The 12,566-nt window shown below is 39.2% G+C and overlaps 1 protein-coding gene across 1 annotated transcript in view; it reads right to left on the bottom strand.

The window, feature by feature from the left end:
- Positions 1–12,566, bottom strand: part of zdhhc17 (zinc finger DHHC-type palmitoyltransferase 17) — a 35,591-nt gene that overhangs the window by 20,453 nt on the left and 2,572 nt on the right. Inside the window, exons 2-3 of the mRNA XM_042511055.1 lie at positions 3,480–3,583; positions 1,638–1,763 (exon numbers count right to left, since the gene is read on the bottom strand). Coding sequence (XP_042366989.1) covers positions 1,638–1,763; positions 3,480–3,583 — 230 coding nt within the window. The remainder of the gene's footprint in view (positions 1–1,637; positions 1,764–3,479; positions 3,584–12,566) is intronic.

Raw genomic sequence — 12,566 nt, forward strand, 5'->3', positions numbered from 1 at the left:
TGTGTCTAATTCAAAGCATCTCAATTAAACCTCATCTTATGTTTGTATTTAGTTATAAAAATATATTTTTGATGAATGTCTGACCCACATTGTAAAATCACAATTAGTCGCCCCCATTGCACCTTGTGTGCACCACAGTACACAGAAAGCTAGCACAGCATCAGCTAACTAAGCTAAATAACACAGTGCCACAGCTAGCAAAAAAAACATATGACTGGTTGATGCATTGCTGTGTCAGCGGAGGACCAGTGTCAGGTGACAAGTGTCAGTTTGTAGCTTCATGTAACCTGCTTCCATTGAAGATGACTTGTAGACTGTTGCTAGATCGCATGTGGTTTGAACAGCCCACCCTTCCCCCAAAAGTTTGTGGAGTTTGGTCATGGGGTGGAGAGAGTGGATCCGTTTGTGGTTGGACTGATCAGAGCTGATCAGATCAAATTGATGGAACTTTTAGACCCAGTGCTGGACTGCATGGTGTGAAAAAGCCTCTAGGTTTAATTTAAATTAGGTTGGAAAAATAATGGGAAACACTAAAATAAGAGCGCTGTTGTTCTAAGAAATAATGTTCTATTTTTTTTTTTTTAATTATTTTTAAGAATTTTTTTTAACATTATTGGTGATAGGACATATATAGTATGAAAGGGAGAGAGGGGATGACGTGCAGCAAAGGGCCAAGGTTGGACTCAAATCCACGGCCGCTGCAGCTAGTACGTAGCCTCTGTACATGGGGTGCTCTCTCTACCGACCGAGCCACCAGGTGCCCCATATTGTTTTATTTCTAACTGAAGTAATAATCCATATGATGTAACTTTCACTGCAATTGGTACTCTGCTGCACCGTCTGTGCTTAAAGTATGCTCTGCACTCCAAGAGTGTGGTGTGCTGAATAACCGAACAGTATAAATATTTATATTCCAACAACATTGTGAATGGTCCAGCTCCAAAAATAAGGATTAATATGTGGTGGCAAATGCTGATATCGCAGCAGGTCACCACAAATAGATGAATCTGTGGGCCCTGCATACTATGTTGCTATCTTGAAAAATGGCTGGACTGTGTTGACTGAAGAACTAAATACAGGCTCTTGACTCCTGAACTCCTGTAACTTCAAGCAGAGGAAAGTACAAAATGTGCCAGAGTGGGGTCAGTGACTGCCAGCAGTATTTACACAGAAGGAGAACATTTATTGTCTTCCACACCTCAATACATCTGCAACATCAGCCATTTTGTTGCTAAATATACGTTAATCTCTTTTTCAGTGAAGGACCTGAATCAGCCTGGTTATCTAAGAGTGTGGCTTTTCGTCAGATGGGGGGCTCAGTGGGTAAAAAGGGTTATTGGACAACAAGGTACAGCAGTAAAGCTGTGCAAGCAAAGAAAAAAAAGTGGTAAAAATGGAGAAAAGCAGCAGCCACATTTATTTTTGTCTATGTATTATTTATGGTAAGCTGGCTGAGCACACCTTCTTTTTCCAGTCGTCTTCTGCTTCATTTTTCAAATCACACTTGGGAACTGACCAGTGCAACCCGCATGTTTCCAGCCAGTCCTGGGATTTTGATTTACAACCATCAAACCACAAGCTGGACTCTGTAACCTCTTTGGTTTTACAACGACAAACTCAAACATGTTTGCACTCACTTGACCAAATCTATCCTGTTGTTGATGGCGGCCCAGTGGAGGAGCGTTACGTTTTTCTTTTTGTCTGGCTGCCGAACATCGAAGCCCGCCTCCACCAACTCCCTGCAGCGCTCGAAGATGCCGTACCTGAGGAAGAGGGGCGCACAGGGATTTAAGTCACTCACAAACACATATATGTGTATACAGATAAAACACAGGGTCAAATACATAAAATCTAAAACACACTGACAAAATGCACACATACATAAAAATACAAAAGCAAAAAAACAAACAGATTCTCAGATCCAAACAAGACACCCACACTGTGGCAAAGCTTGACACTGACTTTAAGCGGATATTTCTAACCTCAAATCAAAACAACATAAATCTGTTGCTGTCAAATGTAACATCCCAAACAACGCTTTTGTTGACTTATCAGAGACATTTTCACATTTCTTTTCTCTCTCCACATTCTTTCATAATTTCCAGAGCTGGTGAATTATTTCTCTGGCAATATGCTAACCACAGTTGAAATTGTGGTGGTGTTAGTTCCTGATTTAAAATTTGTGGTAGCTAGATAACACAAAAACACATACATGAACATCACAGCCAGTAGCAAACAAAATCAACTGAGGCTGTCACTTTTTCAAAAAGTCAAACAAACTCAAACAAACTCAAAGTAACACACAATACGTTTGAATACAACATATATGGGTATGGCTATACCAAGGTATTTAGAAATCCCAAAGATATGTTTTCCAGTACAGTCATAAATACAGGCACTCATAAGCATGTTTGGCTGCCAATGTCTACCTGTCATTGGTCAGAGTCTTTGGCCCATATCTAATCATGTCTTTTGTGAGCTCAGAGTTACCTTGACAATTGACCACCAAAAATGTTAATCCTTGTCTCAAATCGGATGTTTGTGCCATTTGAAAAAAAAATCCTCACTGTGTTTTTGAGATATCGTGTTCACAAGAATGGGACATACGCACAGATATTAGCAGAGGCAGGCAGGGGGGCACTTGGGGAATGGACGCAGGGAATGAGATCTTTGAGGGTACATGAGACCCTCAAAGAGAGAGGAAATCACAGGGGGCACCACCAGCTGGCCCAGGAGCTTCATATGGATGATGGTTGGTTCAAGGCTTATTTTAGGATGAGTCAAGTACAATTTGACAATCTGCTGTCAATCTTTAAGCCTGTTCAGTGATAAAGGCTATAATTTGTTTACATATGTTTTGTGTCTTTCTTAGGGCAATGATGAAAGTGAGCTAACGTTAGCTTCACACTAACACTTGTGCTGGAGTTTCTTTCTCTTTTAATTAGCTTATTATATACTGATAGGTCCATAGGTCATGCAAAAGGTCAAGCTGAAGGCGCCAAAATTATTTGCCTTTGGAAAGGGTCTATCATGCTGACTGTTAGGCTTGGGTTATGTCAAGGTATTATGGTATACCAGGGTATTTAGAAATCCTGGAGGCGTTGTACACAATTAACATCATACACCATATACCACGGGGAAATGTCCAGAAGGTATGAAAAAATAGAAATCGCCTATGTCTACTTATAAACATAAACTCTCAATTCAAACAGGCTATTAAAGTCAGGATATTTGATTTTTTCCCATGTCTGAGCAAAAATTTAAACTTGGAACACAAAGTGACAGCCCTAATGTCAACCCTCCTGGGACTTCACATTGTAAATTACAATATTACAAAACACAACAAATACTAAACAAATTCATTCAGCATTTCCTAAGATTAGATCAAAATCTGACCACATAACAGAGTGAGACCCAAACCTTATCTTGATGTTATTGTGACAGAACAACACACATATGCACACATATTGTCCACTCACTGTGTGGCTTTGACAATGTCCCAGGTGCTGTAGTCATCCACATGGTTTTTACGGCTGACATTCTCGCTGTAGCCGTGGTTGTAATGACTCTGGGGTTTTATTTCCTGAGGAGACAAGAGACGGAAAGATAAGGACAAGTCTGTAAAGTCTTACTGCTTTATTAGAACGTCGACATCAGTTGAGACACATTAAAATGCGCTGGCAAAGGTGGGGTTGTGGGGGCGTATATACTGAAATTATAATACAGAAAAGAGGTGGGTAAAATGGACAAAATCTTAAATCGTTTTTAAATATTGATGTATATTCTGAAAATTAACTTGCAAAAGAGTTTACATAAAAATTATTTTAAGTTGAATAATGTCATACAGCAGACCTGCTGATAGATATACCTCATTTAACATGATGGTTTAATACAGCTAGAACTGCAACGATTAGTCAATTAACTGATTGACAGATAATCAATCAAATATATATATATATATATATATATATATATATATATATATATATATATATATATATATACACACATATATATATACTTACACATACATACATATTTCAAGGTTTTGCATAGCCAGTCAGACAAAATAAGCTTGTTACAGACATTACATGGCCTCTAAAAATTGTTACTGCCATCTTTTCAAGACTTTTGACATTTTACAGACAAAATGATTACTTGAAAAAATATTGTCAGATTAATCTATAGTGAAAAATAATCCTTAGTTGCAGCCCAAGGAACATCCAGAGGTATTAAAGGGGATAGCTACCAATGTACTAACAGTATCAAAATCTATGACTATAGACAAATTTAGATGGTCTCTTTGTATAATGTGGCAAAACCTTATACAGAATATTATATAAGGGGTTTAAGGAGAGAATGACATATTCTGTATGCAACTGACATTGAAACAATCCCAAATGTTAGATTGTTTTATATATACTGTTCTCTTCATTTTCCATAATCTTGGAGTGCAGAGTGTACTCTGGGCACAGATGGAGCAGCAGAACGCCAGGCGAATAGACATGTCAAGAATTGAGTGAATCATCATGTATGATGAAAGGAAATGTATTAAAAACATATTATAACAGTCAACACTGTATAAGACCAGTTAGTTTTTTGATCCTTCAAGGCTATTTTTGCTTGGCCTTGCTGTCCACCATGTTGCCTAAATACAATCAGTACTGTGCCCACAGAGGAACCTAACAGAGGTGCAAATGTCGAGCTGGGTGGAGCTGTAGTGAGAGTGACATGAGATCTACCTACAAATTAGAAAAATGATAACAGTGCAACATGTCCTTTTGACAGATGTCAAAAAATCAACAGGAGAGTGAGGGTACTGTCAATCAAGTACAATCTGTACACACCCCACAGTCCTAAGAAGAGTTCAAATCAGACAACATAAGAGAGAACACCTGTCTGGGTGTGCAGGGCCAATAGACTTCCACAGCTTCCCACAGGTGTGTGTACACGGGCTATTTGACTTGTCAACAGAGGTGTAATACCATTGTGAATTGCTGAATTGCACTGCAATGATTACTGAAATTGTGCCATCCTTGATGTCATTAGTTATTCATGTGCTTTTTCTGCTATGACAAGTCAGAGTGTTAATCTGAGAACGGTAAAGAAACAAGAGTGCTCTGATGCGTCCACGACCGTCAAGAAGTCAGCTAGCAAGGTTTTTTCAGAGAAGAATAGCATTACATTACAAGATGGACAGGATGGAGCCCCTGGTGATGGCCTCCCTTCTAGACAATGAAGCATTTGTCCCAATAATTGATCACAGTTTTTAAACAAGGAAAATAAGGCTACAAGACAAAGACAGGCTTGTCGAGATGTGTTGCTGCTGAAGATCTAATCTGATCTGTCACACAGATGTAGCAACTGTGCAGCTCACATTCAATTAGCCTCCATAGTAACGTCATGGAAACCACAATTAGCCTCTATCACCCGGAAACGAGGGCTGCCTGTGGTAAACACAGAGCCCCCACTCTGCCTTTTACTGTTCTATTTCTATGAATGTCAAGACAAACTGCAGGTAAGTCATGTCTGATATCTGGATCTTTTACTGACAATAAATAATGCATTTTATGTAACAGGTGCCTTTAAAACACCCAAGGTTACCTTAAAATGTATGTAAAAACAAAAACTTTCCACAATGTAATTTTTATGAACAGCAAAAAGATGCATTACAACCCTTATTTTTTCAGATATTAAGACAGAGTGGTGATTCTTCTTCCACAAAACCATTTTGGCCAAGTTGTACAGACACTGGTTTTGGAACAAATTAACCAGCCAAGTTTTCTGTCTTTCTTTTTTTCTGTTAACTCACAGAACAAAATTTTAAAAAGCTTTAGCTGAGTAAATTTACATTCAGTAAATTTCAATCAACATTCAGTGTTGCTCATAGAAAATAAATTGTGGGTCTATCTTGACAGTTTGAAATATGCATTTGCATCCATGTTTACTGGCAAGTACAGTGTTTCCTACAGAACTGGAGTATATGTGAGGCTTGAGCAAGGACAGCAAACTTTTATAAGTGCATGTCCCATTGGATCATTCTGTGTCCCCTGTTTAAATTCAGAGGTTTTTGCAGGTCCGTGAATACAGCACAGATAGAGCTCTCCATGAGTTCTTTTACCTGAGCAGCAGTTTGTTGCAAGCAGGGTGGATAATTGATCTGTTGCTCCGATCAGAGCAGATCAGATCGATGGAGCAGCTGCTGCCAAAAGCAAAATTTTAGGTTCAACATAATAAACTGTTTCACTTTCATAGTGCCTGACGTTCTGCTGCTCCATCTGTGCCCAAAGTACATGCTGCACTCCAAAAGTGCAGTGAAAAGATAACTGAACAGTGCATATATTCCAATAGTGCTCCAGATGAATAGCCCAGCTCCAAAAATATAAAATCAACATGTCACAGTAAATGCCACCACAAATAAATGCATGAAGCCCTGATATGTAACATACGTGTCTGATTGCAGATTATAACATGTTTAATTTGTTTTACTTCAAAGTCTCAAAAAACTTTCATTTTGGTTGCCACTCTGCAAGTGATGGGTGTTAAAATTTGAACCAAAAATACATTCACACAATTTTCCCTGTGACAGTTATTGTCTGAGTTATGCAGTGTCACAATACCCTCTTCTCACAAACAAATACATGAAATTACAGAAGCAAAGCACAACATTTTTATGCAATGTGATGTGATACCTCTAACAGCAACTCTACATTTGCACCAACATGAAAAAATTAAAATGAGCAAAACAGAACCATGGTTACAATAAAAGTATCTGTGCTAAAGCTGTGTCAAGTTACCATATATCCTCCTCACATTTTGCTGTTCTCCAAAATGTATGCATTTACTTGAACAGCAGAATAAGATTTAATTCCAAGATCGCAAGCATAATAAATCATGAATAGTGAGTAGAAAATGTTTCTATAATACAACAGGGGAGAAAGAAAAAACAGAAACTAAGACCAGCAGAGGTGGGATTTTATTTTAGAGTGTAAACTAGACTGAGGAGGAGGATGAAGGAGGAGGGTGCAGCAGATTGGATATAAAGGTGACCATCTCGTATTTTTATTCATGTATTATGCCAGGAGGCATTTTGTACTTTTCGCAGCCAAGATTTGGTCATTTATAAATCCATACAATCTATTTCAATCACCCCATGTGCTATTCAGACTAGTTTCGCTGCCAGAGAAAAGTGAGTTACTCAAGTATGATCGTGACTGTATTAAGCTTTTTTTCCTAGGACAGACTGACAAACAGAAGCCCAGGAAAAAAAGTTTCTTCCCTCATCTGGATATTCAATTGAGGGAAACTGTTTTCCTGTCTTTCCAGGGACGGGGGAAAAGGGTGAACAGCTGTTAAATCACTTTCTAAATCTCAGCCTTCCATGGAGATAACCTTTGACCTCTTACTAGTCACAGCAACCCCACTCCTTCTGTTCATCCCCACCTGCCATCTAAAAAGCCGATGATGGCATTTGTAACTGTAGTGATAATTGCAACTTGTGCTTTTTTTGTCTCTTAGTTACATACCTTCTTACTGGTGATGCATGCAACAATTATGTAGGGAGCCATGGGGACATTGTCATTTAAACATATCATCCATTGGAGTTTTTTAACCATTGATTTTTGTTTGAAATGTCATCTGCTTGGTGAGGCAGCAGGCTTGGCTTTTGTCAATGGAGCTGGTCAGTGGGCCATATGGCAAACACTCGTCGGGGGGGGGGTGAGGTCACGTGCCATGAGTTGGAAATGTTACACAGCACCATTTATGAAAATGTGTTGGTATATAGTAGGATCAATACTAGTAATAGCAGGGTTTTCCACACACTGATATATAGCTTAGACGGCACACCACAGTGAAAACATCTGTCGCCACGAATAGGTTTTCTATTGTTGGAGCGCTGTTGAAATATACCGTTAGATTTTCATTCAGCACACTCTCAAAGTGCAAGGCTTACTCTGGGCACAGACAGAGCAGCAGAACATCAGGTGTACTCAAAGTGAAATCTTAGTCGATCTTTTTGCTGGGTCTAGAAGTTTGCATTCACTTGCAACAGCTGTTCCTCTTATCCACTGATCTGATCTGATAAACTCTGAGCAGATTGACAGATCAATTATCCAACCCAGACTCAAACTCCTCAAACTGCTGCTGAGGGAAAAAAAAGGCCTCATGACAAGTTCTACCTGCACTGAATTTAGAGAGGGGACACATAATAAAAAAAGGGGAACAAGATAAACTAGAATTACTGCAAGGTGGTTGTATGCCTCTGCATACCAGTCACATTGCAGTTACAGTTTAGATTCATGTCTGTGAAAACATGGATGCTTCACACACACATCCTTCTGTCACCAGCACAGAGGATCTATACAATGTGCACTTAAAGATGGGCACCCACAATGAGTGTCACTAAATCAGTATTTGACCAAATGCCCCCCCCCCCCCCCCCCGTTCCTGATATGTAATGTTGAAAAATGGCCAGAAAAGTGTTTTTGCATAACATTATGATGTCACAGTGACATTGACCTTTGACCTCTTGCATATAAAATGTCATCACATTATCAGTATATCCTATTAGACATCTATGAGGTGATAGTGACCTTGACCTTTGACCTGTGACCAACAAAAACTAAGCAGTTCATCCATGGGTCCAAGTTATTGTTTGTGCCACATTCGTGGAAATTCCCTCGAGGTGTTTGTGAAATATTATGTTCACAAGAATGAAACGGACGCAAAGTCACAGTGACCTTGACTTTTGACCACCGACATCTTATCACTTCATCTTTGAGTGCAAGAGGACCTTTGTGCTAAATTTGAAGAACTTTCATCAAGATGTTCTCGAGATTTCGCATTCATAAGAATGTGACTAACAGACAACCATAATACCTACAACCACGGCTATTGCTGTTGTGGAGGCCTAATTAGACAGGAAGCTTGCTCACCTACCCCGTCACCAGCTACCGCCACACATAGATTCTAATTCTGTGGAAAACCCTGGTAGAATACAGGTGGCCAATTCAGAGTTTGATATCAACACTTAGATTATATCCAGAAAAACATACAGCAATAAAATAATAGTTTTTTCACTGCTTCTGCTATGACTATTTGCTAAGACTGGATTGTTATTGTGTTGCTCCTGTTGCTGGCGTAATCTGCAGCACACAAACCGATCTGATCTGCAACGAGAGCCATTTCCAGGGGACTAATTCAATATTCACGACCCAGTTTACATCCATGGATGGGGAGGAAGCAGAGGGGAAACACTACTTTTATGAGGGAAGTAATGGAAAAGCTCCAAGGAAACAGAATGTGCATTTTCCGCTTTGTACAACAAGCAAAGTATCAAATCAAGTGGCCGAGCATGTGCCCTGCCTTTATGCTCCTTTTATGTGAGAACACTCATTTGCATTCTCAAATGAGATCGGAAGCTGAGAACGTTTATCCCTTACATTCCTCGAGAGAGGAAATGTGTGCATTCAACGTGTTGAACAGAAAAAAAAGGCCCCTCTGAGTTTGCAGCCAAACTTCTGATGCTCTAATTCAGGTGCCTCATACATTCAGCTTCACTCTGCTCTCACTACAATCTACCCGATGACCCAGATTCCAGGCAACATCCTGCTGAAAAGAAGGGCAACTTAAAGCCAAGCCTGTATGGGTATACAGGAAAATAAACTAAATTTATGATGAAGCTACTGCTGTCAGGCATATTCCTTCAATATGACAGGTAGATACGCAGCCAGAAGGTCATTTTGTGAATGCTCGTGTGAAATGATTTAAAGAAGCTGGAGGCACCTCTAAATCTATGGCAGGCGTTTACTCTTGCAAGATTGGAAAATAAACTTTGGACAGGGTGAAGGCACAGCTGTGTTCTTGTAAAGTCAACAAAGAGCCATATACTGTTTCTCTGTTACACAATTCAAATTTTGATTGATTATAGAGTATTTACTGCCACAACAGAGGTCAGTTGTATAAAAGTAAACTTTTTCGCTTCCACCATGCTGTGACACTGGGTGCATTTTACCTCTGTCAATCCCTGCCATCAAGCCTGTGTGTGTATTAGCAGACTTTCCTGTATTTTTCTATACAATGTGATGCACAGGCTCAGCCTCCAACACTGTATCAAGACTACTCCACCAAGTTGGTCTGAGGTCTGTCAGACTTTCCAGTCAGGTCTAGCCGTGACATCCTGGCAAACAAAAGGAAGGAATCACTCAAAATTCATTGTGTCAGAGGAGCAAAGAACAGAGGGTAACTAGATTTCCATTAATTAGACTGCATCCACATTCTCCTCCTGCTCCTCTTCTTCTGACTTATTTGAGACACGTAAACGTCATTATAGCGAGGGCTTGATATGTTTGTTTACATTTTGCTCTTTCCACTACGGTACGTAGAAATGACACACGCCAACGACTTTTTGTTAATGCATTTTGACGTCGATGGACACATGTCCTAGACTGCGTTTCAGTAGGTGATGTCATTGTACAGTCTGCATACATCAAACTTGATGTCGTACCCAAGTTTATTAAGATCCCTGTTGCAAAGTGTGGCTTGCACTAAACTTATAAGATTGCAAAAATCTCACAGTATGCAGGCATCCTTTTCATTTTTAAAAAGCAAAACTATCGCTGAGTTTATCCCTAGCACTGACACTACTCCAGCATTTCAGAAACACTAAAACAGAAACCTTTGAAAATGCAGCTGGCCCTGTTTTAGTCTTAAAACTCCTGAGCTGAATTTTAATCTGAAATAGTGGATTTTTGAAAATGATGACACTTCCAGATTGGGTCTTATCAGCCAGAGCTTTTCAAGCCAAAACATTACAGCTCGGTCTGCATACTTTTTGTGATGTCATTCGCCATCTCCATAGTATTTTCTGTATCCCACCAGCAAGGTAGACAATCTGCTTCCTGTCTACATCGACACATGCATGTCCAGTGAACGTTAAGGGTAACATGATCTGTGTTTTCAGGCTTGTTAAACTGGATGGAGCTTCTAAAACGGTGCTAGATTGCTGGTGTGTAAGGAGATTGTACTTGTTTTAATATGCCTTTTTAAAATAAATGTAGCGTGAATGTGGCCTAACGGCAAGCTGATTGTGTCAGTCTGCATCTAAATGTTGTAGTGCAACATGAGAGGAAGCGCTTTATCTATACCACAGAGGAAAACAATGCTGTTTAAATGCAAATGTGCGAAGGACAAGATGTGAACACATGAAGACTGATTATCTTGTGTAAACTGATCAATAAAGGTTTATCAGATTTGCATTTTATCCATTTAGCATGGCTGTTATCTAGAATTACTTAATTGTGTGTCTATAGTGTTTTGGTGAAAAGCCTTGCTCAAGACTGTTTGGACACCTCGAATATTACAACAGAAGCTGTGTGCAACGGAGAAGAAACAAGGTGTAATCTCTAGTCATGATCAACAGACTTGCTATCAGATTCAGAGATGGAAAATAATATTACAAACTACTGTCTTCCCTCATCTGATTGTCCTTTCTTCTATGTAAACCAAACTGACAAAAACACCAGATTAAGATGCAGTATGTGCCAATACTGCAATGTTTGTGGCAATTTGACTACTGAAGACATGGCATTTTTGCCACTCAAGCTCTACACTGGCATAATGTGTGTTGGAAAAATTCAATTCAGTACTGTTGTTTTTGTTATTAAACATTTTGAATCACCAGCCAAAATGGCTATTAAATGTTCAAGACACTTACCATAACCAAATTATAAATTATAATCTATTAAAAGCTACACATCATAAAAAAACACATAAACACATCATCATGCTTTCGATGCACATTTATTTTGAAATTCCCACGGTATGTCTGCGTCACCATTTCTGTCCAAGCACACAACAAACAAGCAACATTCGAACAGTGCTAGCAGCCTAGTGCCAAGCAAAAATGGCAACCAGCCAGCAAAGAGACAAAAAGGATGTTTACTGATGTTGTCTCAAATCGATTGCAGTCTCCTGAATTTTATTAAATCAAAATCCAGTCATGACAGACTTTGTGATATCAGCAAATATGGCACTGTTGTCCAAAGAATCCATATAATTTGTATCGTGATAAAACTTGCGATTTAAACCCCTTGTATTTTCATGAATATTAACAGTGTCTGTCAGCATTTTCGGGACTCACTTGGCATTAAAGACATGAAACATTTTAACCGCACACTCTTAACAGGAACTGACCGAGTCTGAAGGTAACTTTGCCCCCTTGACAAACTGGTAAAATCAACATTTCAAACAGGATTACTGAGAAAACAACAAACGAACTGTCATTGGGGCAAGCTATTGTAACACAGATCTTATGAAAACTGACAAGCAAGCTCTATTCAATGCACAAATCAATGTGAAAAACCGTACAAAACCTATTTCTGCCCAGAGAATTTATGGTAGACAGGTGGAGCACTGTTATGTATGCACTTGATGTAGAATTTCAAAAAAAGTGATGTAACGATGACCATAAATTTAACAACAGCCCGTATAAACTCTATCCACATTTCCATGTGACTTTCATAGCAATAGTACATGGTGCAGTAAACTAATAAAGATGAGTAACT

The sequence above is a fragment of the Plectropomus leopardus genome, chromosome 22 (assembly GCF_008729295.1).
Source record: "Plectropomus leopardus isolate mb chromosome 22, YSFRI_Pleo_2.0, whole genome shotgun sequence".
NCBI classification, from domain to species: Eukaryota; Metazoa; Chordata; class Actinopteri; order Perciformes; family Serranidae; genus Plectropomus; species Plectropomus leopardus.